Source organism: Portunus trituberculatus, chromosome 50 (assembly GCF_017591435.1).
Source record: "Portunus trituberculatus isolate SZX2019 chromosome 50, ASM1759143v1, whole genome shotgun sequence".
In the NCBI taxonomy this organism is placed as follows: domain Eukaryota; kingdom Metazoa; phylum Arthropoda; class Malacostraca; order Decapoda; family Portunidae; genus Portunus; species Portunus trituberculatus.
Genome location: NC_059304.1, coordinates 8819411 through 8844943, shown reverse-complemented (window position 1 = coordinate 8844943; position 25533 = coordinate 8819411). Strand labels below are relative to the sequence as shown.

Here is a 25533-nt window from a genome sequence, read left to right as displayed (position 1 = left end):
ACTGTTATTGCTACCATTGCTATTAGCATTAATTGTCTCTGTTGGAAAAGTTATTGGTATTCAACTGTACAAAAAGCAAATCCCAACGTTCAATCGAAATCTCTTTATATGTCATAACAGAAAAGTCAGCTGGTATCTACTCCTATGCCATGTCTAACGAAATTTTTATATTTTGCACACACACACACACACACACACACACACACACACACACACACACACACACACCGCGTATAGTGTAGTGGTTAGCACGCTCGATTCACAATCGAGAGGCCCGGGTTCGAGTCCCGGCGCGGCGAGGCAAATGGGTAAGCCTCTTAATGTGTGGCCCCTGTTCACCTAGCAGTAAATAGGTACGGGATGTAACTCGAGGGGTTGTGGCCTCGCTTTCCCGGTGTGTGGAGTGTGTTGTGGTCTCAGTCCTACCCGAAGATCGGTCTATGAGCTCTGAGCTCGCTCCGTAATGGGAAGACTGGCTGGGTGACCAGCAGACGACCGAGGTGAGGTGAATTACACACACACACACACACACACACACACACACACACCTGATACGTGAAAGGTCGCACCAAGCCTGTTACATCAGAGGTGAGAGCTGGCCGGGCGTGCAGAGCTGTGAATTCATCTTTGTCCAAGTATTCGCTGAAGTCCACAATCTGTGCTCTGAGCCATGTGACAGAAAGTAGTGTTCCAGTCACATTGGCTTCCTGAGGTGTACACACGTGTTACTTAGTATTACATACAGGAGATGTAACGACAAATAATGTCATAGAAACCATGTATTACAGTCCTGTATTGTTGTGTTGAAATACCAAACAACAGAAAAAAAGAAAACACCAATAATAATAATAATGATGATGATAATAATAATAATGATAATAATAGTAATAATGACAACAACAATAAACAATAAATAACAGCACATTTCATAAAGCCTTGTATGCACATAGATACGTGCATGCTTAGGTGAATATTAGTCAGAGAGTGGTAAGTGGTAAACAGAGACGGTGATAAACATTTTATGGCCTTTGCTTACAGGCTGGCGTGTGTCGGGCTTACATTATGTCCCGGGGCTTCTTCGGTCCCAACATCCTGAGCATCGCATTCCCCAAAGGGTCACCGCTCAAGCCAAAGTTCGACTCCATGTGAGCACGAAGTTTTTTTCTCTCTCTCTCTCTCTCTCTCTCTCTCTCTCTCTCTCTCTCTCTCTCTCTCTCTTGTATACATATATAGCATTTCCCTATTTTTATTTTTTTAGTACTACCCTAACCGTGACTCTAACCTTTATAAACCTTTATTAACAAAGTACATTAATTTTCATTGACACAGATACAATAATTGAAAAACTAGTCCCGTCCCGACAACCTGGATATACATACAGTTGGACCATTCATGATTACCAAAAAGAAAGAAAGAAAGAAAAAAGAAAAGAAAAAAGCGTTACGATTGTTTTTATTTGTGGTCATAACTCACAATTTGGGAATCACGGTTTGCCAGTCCCAGTCAAACGAGACCCATGGGTATAAGAAATCTACTTTTTAGGAGTGTCTCGCAAAACTTGGAACACAATCATTGCTGTTAAGATATATATATATATATATATATATATATATATATATATATATATATATATATATATATATATATATATATATATATATATATATATATATATATATATATATATATATATATATATATATATATATATATATATATATATATATATATATATATATATATATATATATATATATATATATATATATATATATATATATATATATATATATATATATATATATATATATATATATATATATATATATATATATATATATATATATATATATTGCATTTATAGTATCGTTAGGTTTCGGGAGTTTGGGATTATCAAGAAGGAGTTTGGGGATGCCTTGACCAACGCTACTGACTGCTTCAAACCCTTCCACGCTACCATCACCACCTCCAAGACTCGACCACTGCACCTCGAAGACCTCTTCGGTGTTTTCTTCCTCTTAGCAGCTGGTGATGGTCTACTGAATTTTTTATAAGTGACTAGTTAAAGTATGGTAATAGATTCTCTCTCTCTCTCTCTCTCTCTCTCTCTCTCTCTCTCTCTCTCTCTCTCTATATATATATATATATATATATATATATATATATATATATATATATATATATATATATATATATATATATATATATATATATATATATACATATGTGTGTGTGTGTGTGTGTGTGTGTGTGTGTGTGTGTGTGTGTGTGTGTGAAATACTGAAATATCATATCATCACCATCATCATCATTATCATCAATATCATAATCATTGCAAAACCTAGAGGAAGATTAGAGGAAGAAAGGAAACGCTTAGAAATATCAGTCACTTTATCATGAGTATGTTGTACTGGATGCAGGTGGGTTTCTGCTTCACAACAATAGCTACTATAATTGGGACCATGCAAGATACACTGCGGTGACCATAAAAGATCCCGCCGCCAAGACGCCCGGCTGTAGACAGTATTTCTGCAACGGCCTAACCTATTAGGGCAGCTCCTTCTTGTTGGAGGTTTGTTATTGGAATGATGAGGCATCAGCACAACATTCCAATCCCTGAATGACTCCAAACTTGTTGGATCCAAAGCATCACCAATGAAAATGGCGAACATGTAGGAATTAAGCAATTTGCCATGTACAATTTCGATTTATTTGATACAGCAATTGCACCAATCGCTATCTGTGTAGTTTTCATTGTTCGCCAGCTGGTTTAATTCACAAGTTGGTCCTGCCTATCGCGCCGAACTGTCGCTCTTGTGGAAGCCCTATTGAAAAAATATATATACTGATATTCATGCCTACATACCTCATAATATAAACGTTTGGTTATTCATCTATGTGTCTGATTGAAAATGACAAAAATATGCAAATATATGTTCCTAATGGTGCAAAGTATGGTTGTACCAGTGTCCCATCAAAATATTTTTTGTAAGTCTAATAGTACATATATACCTTATCACAAAATTGTTAGAGTTTCTGCATAGGATAATGCTCCACTCAAAAAGCGTAGAGCAAATATCACTGAGTAGCATTTATAAAAAAAAAAAATTTTCGGAGTCTGTGCCGAAATAACCTGGCCAACATTACCGAAACCGAATTTTCCTAACTGAATCACAACAAGCGAACTTGGTATGCCTTTTGATCTCAGAAAGTTTCTCAGAGTTGGCACTGTCCATTTTCTAAGTTCATCCTCACTAATATCCATAGTGTTATCCATAGTGAAGTCGTTGTGTAGCGAGTGTGGCGATGGCTCTTAACACGCTAGATTTGTTTACGTTTCCATAGAATAATCTCGGTGCATGTCAGACAATATCCTCTATACTGTTAATTTCTTAAGGCTATTAATTGTTGTGATTTTCTGTATGAATATAATTTATATTAATTTTTATGGAAAGAAAAAGGCATTAAAACTACGCTTTACCTATTAATGATCTTTTCTATTTTTTGTCCCAGAAATGGAGATGGGAAAGAAGAGCGCTCGACATTATATACACATTTCCACTTTTTTAGCTTATATGCCACGAGTACATTCTTAGAAAGATTATAACTATTTTATTAAACCATTTAATATTTACAAAACGTGCAGAAAAGTACGTTCCAGTTGACCAACTTGCTGTGAAATAATTAACCCATCTGGCGGTTGAAGGCACCTACATAGCAGATCGCGATCGGTCCCATTGACTTCTGTTCAGTCAGATGAGGCAATAATCTTATCTATCCACCACTATCCTTAAGCGTTTCCTCAGGTCTTCACAGTTATTGTTTCAAGGGTTCGTTTGCATGGCAAAGATCTTTTACTTTCTTTTCTCGTCTCTATCTGCTGTTTACCTATTCTAAACCATTATAGTAACAATATCTCTTACTTAGCAGTCTAATGTCCTTTGTGTCTTGCTTTCTTTTGTTAGCATGTTGCCATTCTACATATTACCTTAAATTACTGATCAATTATTATTTGTTCAGTGCATGGTGTACTGGTTGCTTTATTTTATCTATAATGTTTTAAGATTCGATTTGCTCTCAAAATCTAAGAGAGAGAGAGAGAGAGAGAGAGAGAGAGAGAGAGAGAGAGAGAGATGATATACAAGTATGTTTTTGTTTGGTTTGGTTTCTCAGTTGGCTGATATTATTGAGGCAAATACAGGTTTACTGGTCACATGAGATTAATACCCTTGCAAAGATTCAAATAAACTAATATTCTTTCTTTATTTCATTTTACTGGTGTTTCACACCTATAAGTATTTTCGTGGCAGCCTTCGTTTTCCTGACTGAGGTTACGGTCGGCTCTCGGCGATTCTAATATGGAGGAATGAGACCTTGTCATTGCCAAGTTGACTGTGGCACACACTTGTGTTGTTCAAAACGCGATGTTTTGCTCGGGCTTTGGAGAATCGAAGAAACTAATGGAAAAATCATTACTTAAACATGACAAGACAGACTTACGAATATATAGCATTGTTCAGGTTCCCATAATATTGGGTTAGGCCTAACCTGAATACCTCTATGTTATCTATGTTGAAAATGTATGTTAGAGATAAAAGCTTAATACTGTAATCGTTATCTTTTCTGATCCTTAAAGGACTACCTTAAAAAAAGACAAAAAGAAAGGCATATAATATATATATATATATATATATATATATATATATATATATATATATATATATATATATATATATATATATATATATATATATATATATATATATATGTGTGTGTGTGTGTGTGTGTGTGTGTGTGTGTGTGTGTGTGTGTGTGTGTGTGTGTGTGTGTGTGTGTGTGTACGAAAATAAATATCATCCCGTCCGAGAAGTGTGTTTTGGAACCAAACTCGTTAATTGTCTTCAGGTACTGTACAGTCGAGACCGTCAATCAGTCGGGTGTTTCCTTGTGCTCTGTGGTGTTTTTCCCATGTTTTGTCATGGAGACACTGTATGTATATTTATTTTTTTCCTTGAAGATGTAGCCCCTGATGTTAACGATGTGGCTGTGGCATCGCACCTCGATCTTTACAACGCTCTCTCGAATGGGTTCACTGCGAGCCTTTAGATTCTTACTAACCGAAGACATTTTGTTGTAAGTGTACTGAGAGCAACCACGCAAAACAACGATGTACAGGTTGTGGCATTCAGAAACATCTCACGTGAGTTGGTCAGAATCTATCGGTCACTTAATTACTGAGCCGGCGAGATAACATGTAACCGCTGATAGATTATCGAGATGACAAAAATGAAAGGTAGATTAATGATAGGTAGATTAATTAGGTACGACCTAATCAATCTACCTATCTTTGTGTCGTCTGCAAATTTACTAATGTCACTGTTAATTCCACTATCCAAGTCATTAATATATATCAAAAATAATAATGGACCTAAAACCGAGTCCTGTGGCATCCCACTAACTACTTCCCCTCACTCGGAGTTAGATCCATTAATTACTACCCTCTGTCGCCTGTCGTCTAACCACGCTTTAATCCAGCCTAATATTCTACCCTCTATACCGTGTGCTCTAACTCTTTTAAGAGCCTCTGGTGAGGTATCTTGTCAAAGGCTTTACTGAAATCCAAGTATAGAACATTATAATCATCACCCTTATCTGCCGCCTCATAAATCTTACTATAAAAAACTCAACAAGTTTGTAAGACACGACTTTCCCTTCGTAAATCCATGTTGTATTTGGTTTATCAAGCCGTGTTTGTCCAAGTGTTCCCTAATGTTTTTCGCTATTATTGATTCCATTAGTTTACCCACAACTGAAGTTAAGCTGACAGGCCTGTAATAAGACGTCAGGGTTTTATCTCCCTTCTTAAATATGGAAACCACGTTAGCTTCTCCCCACATTATCGGTACCTCACCTGACTCCAGTGACATCCTAAAAAGTGCCGCTAAAGGCTCGCTTACGACGTCCTTGCATTCTTTTAGAACCCTTGGATATACTTCATCAGGTCCTGGTGACTTGAATTTCTTTAGTTTATCTATCTCCTGTTCTACCATCCCCTTAGTTATATGAATATCTGTCAGCTTTTCACTATCCTCTACCCTAATTATTTGTTCGCTGTTTGGAATTTTTTGCGTGTTCTCTTGGGTGAAGACAGTTAAAAAATACTCGTTCACAATTCTACTAATCACTTCCGCAGAACTAACCATCTCCCCAATTGCTGTCCTTAAGGGACCTATTTCTTCTCTGCTTTTCGTCTTGTATAACTGAAAAAATCCCTTAGGGTCCGTCTTTGCTTGGCTGGCTACCCTCAACTCATATTCACTTTTAGCTTTCCTCGTTGACCTCTTCACTGTTCTTACTAATTCGTGGTATATTGGCCTTAAAGCCTCATCTCCTGCCTTCAGCCTCTTTTTTATATATATTCCTCTTTTGCCCTACGCATCGCTTTAATCTGTCTGTCATCCACTTAGGGCCGTTGCTTTGTGATTTTATTGTTTTATATGGAATGTTAGCTATTTCACCTTCATGTATTTTATTTAGAAAGTCGGTATAAATTTCACCAATCCTCAACTCACCGGGATACCTCTCATGTCCTAATCCAGCTCCCACCACCGCCTCATTCTCTCTCTCTCTCTACCCCCGCTCTGATTTTGCACCTCACCCCCCACTTCTCTGATCCTGCCTTCCTTCTATACCCTTACCTGCCTTCCCCTTGCCAGACGACTCCTTGTAAAAATCCCCTTAATCCCTCGAAATTAGCCTTCCTGAAGTCAAGTACTTTCCTATTGTTCTTCTTTCTAAAAGTTTCATGCCATTTCAATGTATACCGTATATCTTTGCGATCACCGTTACCTTTAGTCTTTCCACTCTATGAAGTCCGTTCAGGGTGGGGCAGGTATGGTCGTTTACAACTAGCCATGCTGCCAAATCAACCTTCATACATGCGTCTCTCTCTCTCTTATTAATCATCCATGTGCTGTTTGAGAGTGATATTTTATGTATTGCGTGTATAGTAAAGGAAGTTACATAGTACAATTAGTGTCTATGTTTACGATGATAACGACGATTTGTATAAATTCTATGGCATGTGGTCGCGTTTTTTTCCATGTGCCACGTTGGTGGTGGTGGTGGTGGTGGTGTCCCCTTCCCTTTCTCCGCTGGGTCGAGTCAGGCCAGGCCAGAGTTGCCAGGTTGGCGGGTTTCCCGCCAAATGTGCCGGTTTTCTATCTTCACTGGCGGGAAAACTGTGATGCTGGCGGGCTGGCGGTTTTCATGGCGGATTTCTGTCTTGCAAGGCGGTTTTAGTGGCGGGTTTTTACATCTGAATAAATTACAAGTTATCCTTCTGATCAAAATAAGCTTGGCTTTTAAGATTCACAAGATATGCAGAGGATAGAAAAAATTTTCACACTCAGCTGTCACCCCCGTCAGTGATCTCCTTAATTACCTTGAGGTCCGCCCTCACAGATAAGCAGGTTCACTAATTCCAAGCGGGTCAGGCGTCACGGCTCACTTCCTTCCTGGTCACCAAGCAAGATGGAAGCAACAACTCCTACTCGCTCTCGGTCCAAGGTACTGCATAGCAGGGAAAAGGAAATGTTGTACAAAGTAAACAAGTTTTTCCTTGAAGAGAAAGCTTGTAATGGATTCCTTATCCCACCTTCAAAAGTAATTGCTCGGACTGCAAGAGCCACCAACGTTTCAGAAAAAACTGTCCAGCGAATCTGCTCCATACGAAGCCGGACATCACCAGAAAGGACAGCTTTTTTTTTATCTCCACAGAAGAGGAGACGCTCTGCACCTGTCACGACTCTGGATGACTTTGATAAATGTGTCATAAGAAGAACGGTCCTGGCCTTTTATGAGAGGCATGAAGTCCTGACTCTACAAAAGATTAGAGAAGATCTTAAGGAAAACATTTCCTTCAGTGGCGGCATATCCTCCCTGCATAAGATTTTGAAGGAGATTGGCTTTAAATATGCCAAAGTTGATGGCCGCAAATTCCTTATGGAGAGGAGTGATGTGGCAGCAGCTCGCACTACGTTCTTGCGAGACATAAAAAAGTTAAGCAGGCCTCCCAGAACATCGTATACCTAGATGAAACTTGGGTGAACCAAAATTACACAGTTTCAAACTGTTGGATTGATACAACGTCACCCAAAGCCACTGGAGTACGACAGCCAACTGGAAAAGGTAGCCGTTTGATCATACTTCATGCTGGCACTAAAAATGGCTTTGTGAATAACACCGACTTGGTATTTCAAGCAAAAAATGACGGAGACTATCACAAGCAAATGAATTCGACCCTATTTGAGGAGTGGTTTAGAAAGCAGCTGCTCCCAAACATATCACCAAACTCGGTGATCGTAATGGATAATGCTTCTTATCATTCCGTTAAACTTGAAAGAAGGCCTGCAACGTCCTGGAGAAAATCTGATTTATTGGAGTGGCTGATAAAGAAGGGAGTCCAGCCCCAAGAAAACTCTTCCAAAGCACAGCTGCAAGAGCTTGCGAAGAAAGTGGATGTCACCACGACATACGTAATCGATAAGATTGCGGAAGAGGCGGGGCATCGCGTTTTGAGGTTGCCGCCATATCATTGCCAATATAACCCGATTGAGCTCATTTGGGCACAAGTGAAGGCTTATGTAGCCAAGAAGAACCCTTTCAAAATGGCTAATCTGAAAGATCTCGTGGCAGAAGCACTGAGTGTCATCACACCACAAAATTGGATGGAAGCAGTGCGACATGCTGAAAAAATACAAGATGAAGATGACCAACAAGACATCGCAGCTGAAAATTTCGTAGAGTCCTTTGTGATTAACATCACAGAATGTTCTGATGAGGAAGATGATGATGATGATGATGATGATGATTAAACAGCTGAGAGAGGATTAGGCCTACTGGGGATACCTCTGAAAAAAAAACGCGCCCAGACTTTTACCTCATAGGTGGTGTGGGAAAAAAGTCGAAAAATAAAAAACAAATAAATACTACCTACACATGACATAATGTAATGAAATATATATATATATATATATATATATATATATATATATATATATATATATATATATATATATATATATATATATATATATATATATATATATATATATATATATATATATATATATATATATATATATATATATATATATATATATATATATATATATATATATATATATATATATATATATATATATATATATATATATATATATATATATATATATATATATATATATATATATATACACACACACACACACACACACACACACACACACACACACACACACACACACACACACACACACACACACACACACACACACACACACACACACACACACACACACACACACACACACACACACAAAGGGGTTTTCTGAAAGTTTGGGAGAAAATTAACCAAAAACTAAAGCGCCGGAGTATTATTTATTATTATTCATTTCGACTTTTTTCCACACTACCTAAATAATAATAATAATGATAATAATAATAATAATAATAATAATAATAATAGAGAGAGAGAGAGAGAGAGAGAGAGAGAGAGAGAGAGAGAGAGAGATTAACAGATGGGTGGTGGGTCGGTACAGTTAATCTGATAATTGGGAGTTGAACTGGCAACGTCGCACTCATGGGAATTCCAGAATGTGCCCTGCCCTGAACGGACTTCATAGAGTGGAAAGACTATAGCTGGCCACCAACCTTCACCTGCGTAATTGCCTGTTTGTCAGAATTAAATCTACAGTATTATTTCCCCGCGTGGGTTCTAAAAAGACTTGCTTTAAAATATTATCCTGAATGACCCTAAGAAATTCTTCTGCTTCCCTGTTACCCACCATCAAGTTCCAATCAACATTCCTATAGTTAAAATCCCCTACCATACATACCTTACTGTACCTGACTGCTCTATTTATTTCCTCCCATAGGGAAGAGTTTATTTGGTCTGAAGCATTAGGTGGCCTGTACACTAAACCCATTACTACTGATTGAGACCCTTCCTTAATATCAACCCATAGAGACTCTGTTTTGCTATCTGTCTTAATTCTGTTGTTTATGCAACATTGCAGTGTGTTCTTGACGTACAAGGCCACTCCTCCCCCTCTTCTGTTTTCCCTATCCTTATGAAAAAGGATAGGGATTTTCACCTCCTGATCAAACACCTTCCCTGACATATCTAACCAGGTTTCTGTTAATGCAATTATATCAAAATTTTCAACACAAGCTGCTCCTTTCAACAAATCTATCTTATTTGGAATACTCCTACAGTTCGTGTAATACATTTAAACTAATCTTCACGTTTACTAAGCTGGTTTCTTTTCTAGATTTGACTATTCTCTCATCCCTATAGATCACCGAAGTCCCTTCCCTCTCCTGACTAACGAAAAAAGCGAAGCTGATGAGCTTGAAGGCAACCCGCTACCGGAGTCGGATATAGCCATTCATATTGCAATAGCATGTTTGTTTTTGCTTCTGACCTTCAAGGCATTCCCCTACTTTCTAACATTTCAAGAAATCGTGGGCAGTGTGGTGTTGCTGTTGTAGCCAGTCCAATCCATGCAGCAGTCCAGTAGTGGGCGCGTTTAAATTCTGTTTTCTGTTGAGTCTTGTTATTGCTGTTGCTTGTTATATTTTCAGTTCCAGATCTTGATCACATAATTCTTTCTCTTTTTTTATTTCTTCTGTTGTTATTATTTCAAATAAAAATGTATTTGCAATTTTATTAGTTTTTGTTTGATTTTCAACACTGTGTAAAAAGGTCTGTCTTATATTACTATATCCTTTACAATCAAGTAAGAAATGCTCCAATGTAAGAAAGTGCGTGCTACTTTTGCGTGAAGTCTACCGCCATATGTGGCCTACCCAAGTGCAGCCTGAGGTCTACCGCGTGACCCGCGTCCCTCCGGGACCCTCCCCACACCTGTCCATCAAAAATGTCACCTATCCACGTAATCTGTTCATATAAAAGGAAGCAAATGGAGCTCCTAAATCAGATTCCTCCTCGGCCTAAAATAGTTAAGATCGAGTGAGGGTACTTCAAAATGTTGCAGGAGTTTTATAGAATGGTAGGTATTGGTCGTCAGCTGTTCCAGTCTCATCTTGATCATTTTTGCTGGAAGGTGATGAAAAAAATTCCAATGATCTATTTGTGTCATTCTTAGAAGATGTACGAAGTGTGCATCGCTAGAATAAATGTATGGAAATATATGATAACATGTTTATTTTTACCTTTCTTCCTTATCTATTTAAGTCATTCCTAGGATATGTACAAATTAAGTGTTTATCGCTAAAATAAATGTATATGGAAATGTGTGATATCCATAAGGGAGCGGTAGACCTCATGCACGCTATAGTGCTAACGGGAGGTAGATCTCACGCTATAGTCTGGTAGGCCTCACGCTAACGTAGCACCGTTTCGTTTTTTACTACACGGTTGGACACGTCTTGTCTGCCAATCTCTTCTGTAAAAACGACCTCACCTGCTCTCTCCCCCAACAGAGACAAAAGAAGAGTGAAGAGAGGGGAAGGAAAGGAGGGGGAGATGCAGTTAGTAGGGATTAGCAACCTGACCCTCTCTCTCTCTCTCTCTCTCTCTCTCTCTCTCTCTCTCTCTCTCTCTCTCTCTCTCTCTCTCTATTATTATTATTGTCGTCTTGTCTGCCTGCCTCTTTATCTTTTTCTATCTTTCCTATCTCTGTGTGTGTGTGTGTGTGTGTGTGTGTGTGTGTGTGTGTGTGTGTGTGTGTGTGTGTGTGTGTGTGTGTGTGTGTGTGTGTGTGTTTATGTTTGTGTTTGCGTGTGCGTGCGTGCGTGCCTAATAATTCTCTCTCTCTCTCTCTCTCTCTCTCTCTCTCTCTCTCTCTCTCTCTCTCTCTCTCTCTATTATTATTATTATTATTATTATTATTATTATTATTATTATTATTATATATATATATATATATATATATATATATATATATATATATATATATATATATATATATATATATATATATATATATATATATATATATATATATATATATATATATATGTTTTATTTGCCTTATAAGTTCATAACTACGAGAAAATGCAGGGAAAAATAAAAGGGGGGGGGGGAAAGAAGCATGGGAGAAATTTTAAGTTACTCCTAACAACGTTTTCTATGAAAGTACCCGCTTCCAACAGATGGCAGCACCGTCGCTGTCCTCCAAACTTTAACCCACACTAAAACTTCCTCTCTGTATATTCCTTGATCCCGCCCATTGAACCCGTATAATTATCTTCCCTAGAATCCTTGGCGGAAACCAGCCGTCATGCTGCTCATGTAGTTGCCAGTCAGTGTCTTTAAGCCATAGCAGCAGGATGGTCGGAACCGCAGCGGTCGTGATGGCAGCGGTGCCTATGGTCATCGTTGCAATTTTCGTTGTGTTCGGATGGGTATACCGCCTGCGTAGTGGACAAGCCAACACCTCTGTCAGTCTGAAGGGGAAGACGATCATCGTTACCGGGGCATCGGCAGGTGAGAATGATAACCCTCAATTTCCTGTTTACGGTTCTCTGGGAGAGGGTTGTGTGGAAGGCGCTGCTACGCCCATCATGCTCGTTACTCATGCGCTTTGTTGTAGAGATCTTGCAAACTTTTTATGCTATTATCATTACTCATAAATTTTATGATACTGATAATCATAAATGTCTTCATTGTTCGACCCAGTATTATTATTGGTGCATAGATCGATCACCTTGTGTCCCACAACAAATATTATAGAAACACAAAACTAAGTGTATGGTAAGGTATACATGCTGAATGTGAAAATATACTGAATGTGTAAAGAGAAGTTGCATATCATACAATTACCACTTATCATCCCATTATAGTGAAAAGAAGCAAAGATTTTGTGAAGAAAGCGGACGCTATCTTTCCGAGGTATTTAATCTTATGATAAGGATTGTGTTTGAACTTATGTAAGGGAGGGTGTTATGTAATTCGAGCTTCTTTATGCAACAGTAACCTACACTTGCCTCACCAAGCGTGATATCTGTTCAGGTCTACAAGATCTTTCATTCGATAACATCAATCACTATCATTAGCATCATCAAGACTGATGTAATATATACGTATATAGTATGTACACTTGCGTTTACTAATATCTCCTCTCCTATCTAAGGACACTTTCGTTCTTAAGTGTTATGCAAATAAAATATGCGCCCACCTGCGAAGACGCGTGGCTGTAGCTTCGAAACTAGTCACAGAATATTCTTGAAAATTCTTTCATTATGATCACAAAAGATCCTTGTGATGACTGTCTCATCTTAACCTAACTGAAACTAGTCTGATTTGCTTAAACAGTGCACGCGTTCTTCCAAACTCTGAAAATGTATATAGTACAGCAGTCATCTTCATCTTGGAGGCCGGAGTCAAGGCCAGACTTTTCATTCGAGCAAGCCGTCTCCTATGTCCACAACATAATTATATGGGTGATGGAGACTTATTATAATATAAGGTTTACTCTATGTTAAGTAGATGCCAGAGAGTCGGAGGAGTGGTTTGCTCGAGCGCACACCCAGAATGAAGGAGTCTGAAGTGCATACCCAAAAAGAGGAATCTACTTACATTGTGCTGAAGTATGTTGTATCAACGGTCAAAGAATGCTCCGTTCACAATTTCGTGGAGAATGAATAGCTAAAATAGAAATGATAATAATAATGATAATAATAATAATAATAATAATAATAATAATAATGGTAATGATGATGATGATGATGATGATCATAATAGTAATAATGATAATAATAATAAGAGAGAGAGAGAGAGAGAGAGAGAGAGAGAGAGAGAGAGAGAGAGAGAGAGAGAGAGAGAGTAAACAAACAAGTAAATACATAAATAAGAAAAGAAAACATCGGGATTATGAAAAGTTGATTGAATGATTTTTTTTCTACAAGGTCAAAGAATATACTATGCAGACATTACCTTAAAAAAAGGCTTAATCTAAGCAATGTACAATGTACTTTCTTAAATAGGTTATTCTCAATTCTAACTGTATTTCCCCAAATGAAGTTTACTTTCAGCAAAAATTAGAGAATGAAAACTGTTCATATTTTGAAGTGGTGAATGAATCTATACACTCTTGTTCTATTTCCTTTTTCATCCATTACAATGGCAATCATTATTCTGTTGATGAGAAAGAGATAAGACGAGACTGAGAGAAGCGACAGAGGTCCAACAATGACAATGCATCACCGTGTGACCAATCCGTGATTGGTCACACCTTGGCGATCGCTAGCGTGTGAATCATAGGCCGCTTTCACACCAAGGTGGCACGTCGCACGTGGCAAGTGGCAAGTCACGTGGCGTACCACGTGAAAATGAACATCCGGAAACTTATGAAACCTTTCACACCGAAGTGGCGTGGCACGTCGCATGTGCCACTTGCGACGTGCCACGCCACTCGGGAATCGGACTTGCCCGTTATTTTTTAATGTGCGACTTGCCAAATTTTAATGGAACTTTCACTTCAAAACTTATTATTAGACGTTGTACTATTACTTCTTTTTATTTTGATAACAAAATATACAATAATAAGAAAACTTTTGGATGTATGGCACATGTTGATTAGTTTTCAAGAGACTAGACAGATTTGAGCAAGCACATGTGACAACACTGCCTGTGAGAGGGACATGTAGTCGTGTAGGACACAGTTGTCTTTTTGTTGGGACATGTAGTCGTGTAGGACACAGTTGTCTTTTTGTTGTCAGTTGTCTTTCGTGCGTGCTCTCGTGCACAACTACGAATATGCCTCTTCCAGACAATGAACTATTTAACATAAAATACCAGATAGCAAAAATTTCTTTTCACATTCAGTACAAAAACTGGAACTTCTCTTCATCGAGCTCTAGTTGCTTTGCAACTACATAAACACTTTGAGCTTCCACACTATCTTCAAGATAAAGATTCAGATGTATCCAGAATTTCTTTCTTTTTCTTCTTCTGCGGGCGATTATAGTACCAATCTAAGCAACAATAATCATGCCATCTTGTGCACTGTGAAGTGAACTGCCACCCTGAGACGCGTGGCAACGTGCTACCTTGGTCTGAAATCACCGTGCCACTCGTCACTTGCCACTTGCCACCTGCCATTTGCCACGTGCAACATGCCACCTAGGTGTGAAAGCGGCCATATCGTACGGGGTATGGAATGCACAGTAATCTAACAATGTTCGTACTATGTAAGTGTTTGGAGAACGATCTGTTTTAGTAAGTGTTTATATTTAGTCATGAGATTTTTACAAAGTAATTAATGGCTTCAATTGCAACAGGTATAGGGAAGGAAGCAGCGAGGGATTTCGCCCGCCGAGGAGCTCGAGTCATCATGGCGTGCAGGAACCTGCAAAAGGCCTCGAAAGTTGCAAGTTGGTAGTCTGAAAGGTTCATTCAGGAAGTTAAACCAATGGTTGTTGGATCATTCCATAATCAGTTCTTTTTTTTTATATTTACGTGATGAATTATGTAAACTTTTAGGTATGGGATATTACGTGAAAATTAACCTGTGGGCTTGAAATGAATGGTTTCTGTGTCAGGTGATATCGAGGCCAGTACGGGGAGTAAGTCAGTAGTGGTAAGGGAACTGGACACTTCCTCGCTGTCTTCTGTCAGGAGCTTCGCCGCCAGGATTCTTGCCGAAGAACGCAGGTTTGTGTTTCAATGAAAGGATTTATTGTCTGCTGCTGTATTGCTGTGAGACCCAGGTTCGAGTCTTGAGTTGTGTGAAGTACTGTTCCCAACCCCTCACAGATTAGATGTACTGGTCTTGAATGCTGGTATCGGAGGCCCAGCAGAGCGAGTGTTAACTTCAGATAACCTGGAACTCACGATGGCGACCAACCACTTTGGACACTTTCTTCTTGCTAACCTTCTTTTAGGTGAGTTGACCTTTTCGTTTTTAATTGAGCCTGACTTCATATCTTTTTTCATCTATTTTTTTGTTGTTTATCACAACTGTGAACATGTCTTTCGTGCTATGCAGTAGTGTAGTCAAAATGAAATACAATGTAACTAGAAGTAGCAGGCCACCAGTCGCCAGATACTTCCTCTGGGCCAATGACAGTGTCTAGTTGTTAATACAATTCTGTTGTGAGTCCTCCAACTTATTAATGTTTGAACTCTTACGTCTTGTGCCTTCTTAGAACAGATATCAATGTCAGTAATTCTCATTGTCGTTTTACTTATGCCAAGGGATGACATGTAAAAAGTATGCGTATGACAGTAATAGGAGAGATAACATTCATGCTGCTAGTAGTGAGCTGCGTGTGGCATTGCAGGGTTGTTGAAGGACAGCCAACCTAGCAGAGTGGTGGTAGTGGCCTCCATGGCCCACAACGGTGTCAAAACGCTGGATATTGAGGTAATTAAGGTTTATACTAAGTATCTAGGACTTTTTGTTTTGTTTATACTACAATAGTAATATTTATTTGTGATGTCTCTATTTAAGATTTATTTATATTCGGTGGGCTGAGAGTTTGTACACATAAGACGTGACAGCACTTACTGTTGTATGAGAAGTGTGCTGTCATTGCCTTGCCCTATCATCATAATAGATTTCCTTATCAGAACTTAAACTTCAAACATGAAGGAAGTTTCAAGACAATGAAAGCATACAGTCAGACCAAGGCCTGCAACATCCTCTTCGCCCGTCAGCTGGCAGCGATGTTGAAGGATTCTGGTATGGTTGACAGTCTGTTCCTAAGTTAAACTTACACGTACTTCATCCAAACATTGGTCACCTGCATGATATGTGGACAAATTAATTGAACTTATGTAAAAAACTTTATTGCATATATATATATATATATATATATATATATATATATATATATATATATATATATATATATATATATATATATATATATATATATATATATATATATATATATATATATATATATATATATATATATATATATATATATATATATAGAGAGAGAGAGAGAGAGAGAGAGAGAGAGAGAGAGAGAGATTGCATTAAATATTAGCTTATTCTTTTGCAGGGGTTGTTGTGAACTCTCTGTGCCCAGGACTCGTGCTTACTGAAATATTTGATAAGTCTAATGGTTTGGTTTTAAAATATCTATTGAACTTTGCGGCAAATATCGCAGGCAAGGTTGGTATTTATACGCATTTTTTCGTTCCTTATCAATTAGCCTTATATCTATATTGTATATCTATATTGTATATATATATTGTAATGGTAATGTGATGTGGTTGTTTCCAGACGCCGGAGCAAGGCGCGCAAACCATTATCCATCTGGCGGTGTCTGAGGATACTGCCACAATTAGCGGCGAGTTTTTCGAGAACTGTAAGGTAACTGTAAGGTGTTAAGCCAGATAGGATGTTGTTTATCTATTTATGTTGCGAGTTAAAGGTGACGATCCTGATGACCATATATGATAAGTTGTAATATAGTGTAAGTATAGTATGGGGACGTTCTGGTGTAGTGGAACCATTCACATTTTGGTGGTGGAGGGTTTTCATGTGCTCCTGGCCACAGTCCGAGGTTAGGAAAAAATATCCACCCAGCCTAATAGTTCACTTTACAAGTGCCAAACCAAAGTCCTTCGTTGGAAGACCCTGTCCTAACCCTACTAGCCTAAGTATACTGGATAGTAACATAGAGAAAGACAAACGTAGCGTAAATGTTATTATTTGGAGAGAGAGAGAGAGAGAGAGAGAGAGAGAGAGAGAGAGTTGCCAAGTCTTAAAAGGATGTCTGCGTCTTGCTATCCTTCGTGAGGTAAAACAGTGTTTGCTTCTTATTTTTCTTCCACAATTTTGATAATTGATCCACACACACACACACACAGATATATATATATATATATATATATATATATATATATATATATATATATATATATATATATATATATATATATATATATATATATATATTGCTCTTATTGGAGAAGCTTTTTTTAATTGTTTATTTCAAATACCTGCCTGGTTAACCATCATCCATTTTTTTCGTGCTGCATTGTAAATAAAAAACACCAAACAGGCGTTTGTGGACATTGGTGCATGTACTGCACTGTTACCATTGGCAGAAACGAGTGTAAACAGAGCGTAGTTGCATTGATTACTAGTAATCCCAATTTCCGCACAGGTGGCTAAAGTTGCTACTGACTTGGTGCTTGATGATGGCATGGCCAAGAAGTTATGGGAGGCCAGCGAGACCCTGGTTGGTCTTCAGCCTGAGGAACGACACTACTGACGGGCCTCGATCCAAGTCAAGGCTCTCGCAAATTAATGCAGATTAGGAGCTCCCTAGACTTGGGTTGAAATATCCTTAAATTAGACAGAATGCCCCCATATTTTACAAATACCAATTTCAAATTGTTATTCAATAGAAAACTATATACAGCCCCATGTATTTTTTTTCTAACTTGAAGAGGTTTATTTTCCATCTCTATACAGTAACATATTTTGGCATTTGAAGCTTTGGCATAAATAAAAGAATGCAAAGCACTTCTGTCTGTCAAAAGTTAATTCTGTAGGAATTAAGAAAGTAAAAATGAAACCCTGTATGATGACTAAAATTGATCTTCAGTTAAAATTTGACAAAACTTTGAGTAATGAAATAATTATGTATGTATGTATATATATATATATATATATATATATATATATATATATATATATATATATATATATATATATATATATATATATATATATGAGTAGCCATACAGTATGACCAGAATTCCCAAGATCCACGAAAAAGTCCCAGTCTGCAGACAGTCTCCAGAAAGTGGGAGCGCTAGATTCCGCACGGATGTAAAAGCTGCCACCAGGAAAGAATGGGCCACGGACTTATATTGATACTTTATAGAAAGTAATGTCAGCATAGAGTCACGCATTGTTTATTTGATCATAATGTAGTGGCCTTACATATAATATTGTGTATTTTTATTATTATGTTATTGTTATGTAAATGTATTTCCATGTAACACGCATCACGTGACTCCATTGTTTCACATTGCATTGTGGGAGGTATGCCAAGGTAGCTACGTATTTTATAAACAATCAATATGTGACGTAGTCAGTCACTGGTGTCAGTCCATCAATGCAGGTGTAATAATTATTCTCCCACGTGGAGGTAAATTATCTACCAGCCGTGCAACTCTGCTGTTCATCAAATCTATAGTTAGGTAAGTCATAATATTGCATGTATTAAAGTAATGTAACCTAGTAATTACATGATTATAAACGAGTACCGTCAATCTTTTCTTCTAACTCTAGATATTCCTTAACAGAGCTGGGGGCGAGCCTAATTTTTCAGGTGCGACTTTGACTTTGTAACTTTGCTGCCGCATCTGGTGCGACTGCGACTCTATTTTTGCTCCCCACTCCCAGTGCGACTGGCGACTTTTCTTTCCCGGTGCGACTCTGCTAAATTACAAAGTAAACATTAGCGCGAAAACGGAAATATGGTTTTATAAGGCAAAGAAGCACATTATTATTATTATTATTTATTAGTTGAAACACAGCCTAAACTATAATATTTACAGGTCATCCTCCTCCTCCATGGATTCCTGGTCCATCTCCTCCAGCTATGGCAATATCTAAAAAAAGAGAGAGAAAAAAAAGTGGTCTTTGTTCCTGTTCAAAATCGCTATAAAAGACGTTGAAAATTGGCGGTGCGGCTTTCGACTTCGCGGCTTCGAAATTCTTATGATGCCACAAAGTCTTAACTATGGTCTGACTATTTTATGAAGATCGTTTAGGCGTTGGCTTTTTCGGGGATTTCCCGGCCTGCGGCGCTGCCAAACCTTGTGTTGGGCAAATTATGGGATTAGAGCCTATAGAAGGCCCGTACCAAGAGTCACGAAGGTTTGAGGTCGAGGGTAGAAGGGAAGGTAATGTGGTACCAAGAGTCGCTGTCATTATTGGAACGAAGAGCAGAGGGAAGGTCGAAGGGAAGGCATGGGTGCCCTCGTGTCTTCCACATGACCTTCGAAGAAATATTTCATAATTTTCGTAAGCTGGAGTAACCAACAAATAGTATGAACTAAAATCAACACAAAGTAATATTTTCAATCTCGGAAAACCAATAGTTATGTTTCCACTTAAGTTACTATTCTTTTTATAATAGTGAAGGATCGCCTTAAAATCGCGAGGTGGAAGGACGCAGTGGATCCAGAAAGCTCGCCACCTAGCTGTTTTATGAAGCTTGTTTTCGTTTGTCAGTAAAGTTACACTGTTTATTTCATGGTAATAAATATTTTCTTTAGTGAGCTCATCATCCAAGCCTATTAAAGACCAAATATGTGCATGGGTTAATGGAGAATAGGAAGTGACTGGTGAACTGCCAACAGACAGAAGGCTGTCAAAGTATGCAAAGAAAAGCCAGTCACAAGGTAAATACTAGCCTGTATAAGCAGGTTTGAAACAAAACCACAAAGATGTATGTAGGGATGTAGACAGAGAATTTCACATGCTTCACACTAACCCAGGACTTCTTATCAAACTCTCTCTCTCTCTCTCTCTCTCTCTCTCTCTCTCTCTCTCTCTCTCTCTCTCTCTCTCTCTCTCAACAAAGACAGTGAGTGACATAAGCATTGAGTGCAATAATGTTAAAGCTAAGTCAACAGATAACTTTTCACTGAGTTGGGTGTGATGTGCAAGGATTTAAGTCTAGGTATACTGACAGTATTGTAGGTAGTTCTCAAGATGTATAGTCCTGTATCCAAACTATTTCAGGCCATGATTAATGTAATTCATGATTGACTATACTAATGTGTTAACTATGGAATTTTTAATGATATGCATACAAATTGTGGTCTAGCAGATCCCAAAGAATACAAATTTCTCAACTCTTGTAATGAACTACCACTGCTTCTTGATATGGATTTTGTAAGACAGTGATTTCCAAACACATGATAAATTACCACTTTAGGGATAATGGAAGGATACAGAAAAAAAAGAAAGTTAAGAATTTTGGAAATTATGAAAACACTGCAGTCTGTAAAGTTGTTGAATAAACCTGTTATAAATACATAGTGAAATTGAGCAACAACAATAAACATTCAGAACTGCTATACATATACAAAACTTGAAAAGAAGAAAAATTATTTAAGTGTGTGGCAAGCCAGGTTTCAATAAGGAATGCTTGAGTACACAGATATTCAATAACTCTGATCACATGTGGGCTTGTTACTCACTACCTGAGCCTGCCTCTTTTTCACATTGTCAGTTTCTCTCTGAGCACCAGCTGATGCTAAAATCTTGAATTTTTATTTAGCTATAAATATCTTAATATTAAAAAATGTTAATGGCATTAAATGACTTGGTGATCGCCTCCCAAGCTAATTTTTTTCATGTGAAGGCTAGCTGGGTTTGTTGAGCGGTCTTGCAAGTCTTTATTCTCTTTTACAAGATTGAGAATCATTATTCTCTGCTCGTGCGTGAGTGGCGAGGCCCGGTCACAGCTTCTTCCCTCCATTCTTGTAGCGCGCACTGTGGTTTTGTTGTCGTTCGTGGAGCTCCAATCCGGATTACAGTCATACCAATACCGAAACAACTGTTACCAACTCATGCTAGCGGCAGACCTCTCGCGGCCCTACCTTCCACGGCGACTCTTGGTACGGATTGAAGGTAAGGGCGAAGGCTTTGCCTTGCTGGTCGAAGGGAAGGTCCGTGCCTTGGCCTTCGCGACTCTTGGTACGGCCCTAAAAAGTACCTGACTTGAGGTGTATATTGGTACATGTGTGACACGTCGCAGGCCGGGAAATCCCCGAAAAAGCCAATGCATTAACGATCTTCATAAAATTGTCATGCCATAGGTGCCGCAACGCCTGGCTCAATTTCTTAAATAAGTATTCCTTAGATGGAATCGCATTATCTTCGCCACCTGATTGATGAATTTTTTATCTTTGTATGTAAGATTAGTCACAAAATCATCATCTAGCGATGAGGTATTTACGTGTTATGGACATCGGGACGGCAGAGCCACACAGCCTATACGTATTAATATGATAAAAGGGAATCTGCAAAAGGCTGTCAGGCCGACGGTCTAGATAATACAAGGTCTTCCATCCGGTTGGCTTATTTTGGTCTCTGCCGCGCATATACGTCACGTAAGCCCCAGTCAACGTTCGCCTGCCGCTCATGTGCTTGAATTTGAATTTTCTTTCACCCCTCCCTCACGGCCCTTTTGTGGATGCGTGAGCTTACCATCTGCCCTATTACTACTTATTGTGGGACCTAGAAAACTAATTAGTAAGACACAAATCTCAGTTATTTGTGCCTTTGTGACGGAAAATAAGTCAAAAAATCAAGAAATTGCCGTGAGCACTGGCATAACTTTCAGAACTGTTCAACGTTGCACCAAAATTTATCATGAGGGAGGAAGAGACGCTTCACCACCACCTCACAAGGGCGTAAGCGCAGTGTAACTCTGAACATTATTCGAAGACAGCTTAAGGCCAATTTTCGCATACACAGCAAGGAACTTAAGGCCAGGAACCCTGCTTTACTGGCTAGAGTGAGTGAAAGAACTGCGAAGATGTGAAACTTGGGATACCCTTGCAGAGTTGTCGCGTAGTTTCAAAACCTTACTTCCTTACATGCTCACCTAACCAATACACTTGCTACAAAACACACATAGTAAAACACCCACATTTTCGATGGTGTGGGGTTGTTTTTCTTATTATGGTCTTGGAAAATTAGTGTTTTTGCCTAAGAATGTTCGCAGGAAAAAAAAAAAAACTACTTTGAGCTAATTCTGGATGAGTTAGATGAGTGTATGGAAAAGTGCAATGTAGGTATGGTTTTGTCTTTCTTTTTGTATTATGGCAGCAACGCACAGCACAACTATTGGGCATTATAAAGAGAAAATAAAAATTGGTTTCAAAATGGTGAGGTCAGATTAAGGATTAGCGGGGATTCATCAGCGGGGGAGGATGAGCGCCGTTACAAGATTCAATCAGTCTGTCAGTCACGGGAAAGAGCGCAAGGCACATCAACCATTGCCCGCCTCCGCCTGGGCCACACCACGCTCAGTGCTCACTTGCATCGCCTACGTCTGTCTTGTGACCCCTTCTGCCCTTGGTGTAGGACTACCCCTGAGGCCATGGAACATTTCCTGCTTCAATGTCCACGCCTCCTCTCTCAACATACCGCCCTGGTCATCACAACACTCGACCTGCCCACCCTCTTGGCGGCTTCAGGGGTCCACCTGCTGTCCTTCGCCTTACTTGTGCCTTCTTGAGGAAGACCGGTCAGCTACCACGCCTGTGATACCCACACAGGACTACCCCAGGGCTCATAAGGATCCATAGATTTTCGTGGCCTCTTTTGAATCCTTATGAGCCCTGGGGTAGTCCTGTTGGTGTATCACAGGCGTGGTAGCTGGCTGGTCTTCCTCAAGAAGGCACAACTAAGGCGAAGGACAGCAGGTTGCCAAGAGGGGTGGACGCCTGAGGCCGCCAAAAAGGTAGGCAGGTCGAGTGTTGTGATGGCCAGGGCGGAGAGCCCTGAATAGGAAGTAAAATCTGGCGATGTTATGGAAGTAATCCGAGGAAACACCCTGCTCGGACAGACCTCTTTCAGTCATATCTGACACCCGGCGGGCTGTATTCGTCAGTTGCGCGGCTTTAGGCGGTGTCACACTAGCACTTTTTCCGTCTACTTTTTCCGTCGTTTTTCAGAAAATCGACAAAATTTTGACTGCGGCCTGTCACACACAAACGGTATTTCGTCGTCACTTCCCGCCAACACTTATGTAAACACAAACATGGAGGTCACGCTGCGGCAAAGATACGCTGCTCTGAACGTAATACTGTGTATTACGAAACTTAGACGAGCTAAACAAGCCAAAAAGCGTGCATGGATGGATGCGTTCATGGTTAGTGGTAGAACCAATGCACGTAGAAGCAGGTGGAGGAGACGCGGCAAGTCTTTTGGTCTTGGTCTTGGTATGTAAACAAAGGCGGAAAATTTGCAGACGGAAACGATCCCTATCGTCTGACAAATTCATGCGATAAGTTCATGCGGAACGTTGAAAAATCGCATTGCGGTTCCTGCCTGTCTTTTACTTTTACTTTATAGTGTCCGCTGTCCATCGCACATGCGGTTGCGTTGTATCCCGTCGTTGACTTGGCGGTGCATGAGCTCTTCTCCAGAAAATCTTGTAAGGTAAGGGCCTCGTCGAGACGAGAGGGAGCTGCCCACTGTACAAACACTTGCCAAATATCATACTGCTTCAACTGTCTCTATAGTGAGAGCGAAGATGACATCAGAAGCGGGAGAAAAATACAGGCAAATCATCCAAGTGCCCTTGCTCGTGGGAGAGGCAATGCCATGCTGGGTGATGAATGGTAGCAAGAGAGCATGTTGCCAAACAAAGTTAACCTGCAGAACTCTCTTGCAGTCCGTTTAAGATTTTCATCAGCCTACACACTTATTTTGGGGGGAGTCTGGAAAAAACACGTGATATGACCGTGCCATGTGTCAAAGAACAGTGTGGTCTAGGGAAGTTTCCGTGCAGTTAATTGGCCTATACTGATAGCCCCTAGTAGTGGCAGAAATCCCCCACCAGTTGTTCGCCTTTCGGACTGATCTGTGTCCAGACAGTCCAGTGATCAGTGATCATAGGCAGTCTTGAACGGGGGATATGCTGGGGTCACGCCATTTTTTTTTTTTTTTTTGGCTACGACGCTCATGACGGTCGTACAGGCCAGTTTTCTGTGGTTGCATACGACTGTCGTAACGATTAGGAACATTTCAGTGCAAGAAGGACACGCAACAAGGACGTCCACCTTCGTGGGGGTCTGAAGGTGGATGTTCACTCCTGGTGTCGGAGGCACCCCCTCCATACTCATATCCAATGGGCCTGCGATGTCTGGGACATCATACCCACCTTGCCCTTCCTCTGTCCCATCGCCTTCGGTGGGTAAACCATCTTGAGAGCACGGTGTGAACTGAGGTTAGTTCTTTTTTTTTTTTTTTTTCTTCTGGACCTGGTGACAACGCACGAGCGGTCACGACGATCCTAGCGACAACGTTTTCGTGCGTTACTGCCAAACGTATGTTCTAAGACCAGTCGTAACTCAGTATTTTAAGGATTTTTTACTAGTTCGATGTCGAACGATGTCGTTAGCAGCACGTACGACATCATATCTCTCTATAACGTCATTGTACGCCATCGTACCCCCAATGAAATGGCTTTGCTTGTCGTGACTCTTCCTGACAATCGAATGCAGCGCTCGATTGTCGTATTTTCAGCTGGAGGCTTAATTGATCATGTGTTGGCAAATTATTTTCTTACAATTCACACATCATCTTGTACTATAATATAATATATTATCTACTAGCCTACTGCTACTATGTCTGAGAAAACTTTATACTTAATTAACTTAAAATACTCATCTACCTTGCTTACATGACAGCTAGGTGTTGTCATATGGCTCCTAAATACACATTTTCTTTCCTTCCTCTACAGTAGGATTCAGTCGGAATTTCTATAGTAATTACATGTCCTCTC

At 39.4% G+C, this 25533-nt stretch overlaps 1 protein-coding gene across 2 annotated transcripts in view; it reads left to right on the top strand.

Annotated features, from left to right (window-relative positions):
* Positions 1 to 19263, top strand: part of LOC123499524 (retinol dehydrogenase 11-like) — a 25706-nt gene extending 6443 nt beyond the window's left edge. For both annotated transcript variants that reach the window (XM_045247590.1, XM_045247591.1), the window contains 10 exons: positions 1039 to 1145; positions 12285 to 12514; positions 15310 to 15402; positions 15571 to 15682; positions 15785 to 15912; positions 16312 to 16394; positions 16601 to 16712; positions 17041 to 17153; positions 17265 to 17354; positions 18154 to 19263. In XM_045247590.1, coding sequence (XP_045103525.1) covers positions 1039 to 1145; positions 12285 to 12514; positions 15310 to 15402; positions 15571 to 15682; positions 15785 to 15912; positions 16312 to 16394; positions 16601 to 16712; positions 17041 to 17153; positions 17265 to 17354; positions 18154 to 18261 — 1176 coding nt within the window. In that variant the 3' untranslated portion in view covers positions 18262 to 19263. The remainder of the gene's footprint in view (positions 1 to 1038; positions 1146 to 12284; positions 12515 to 15309; positions 15403 to 15570; positions 15683 to 15784; positions 15913 to 16311; positions 16395 to 16600; positions 16713 to 17040; positions 17154 to 17264; positions 17355 to 18153) is intronic.
* The last annotated feature ends 6270 nt before the right edge of the window (positions 19264 to 25533 follow it).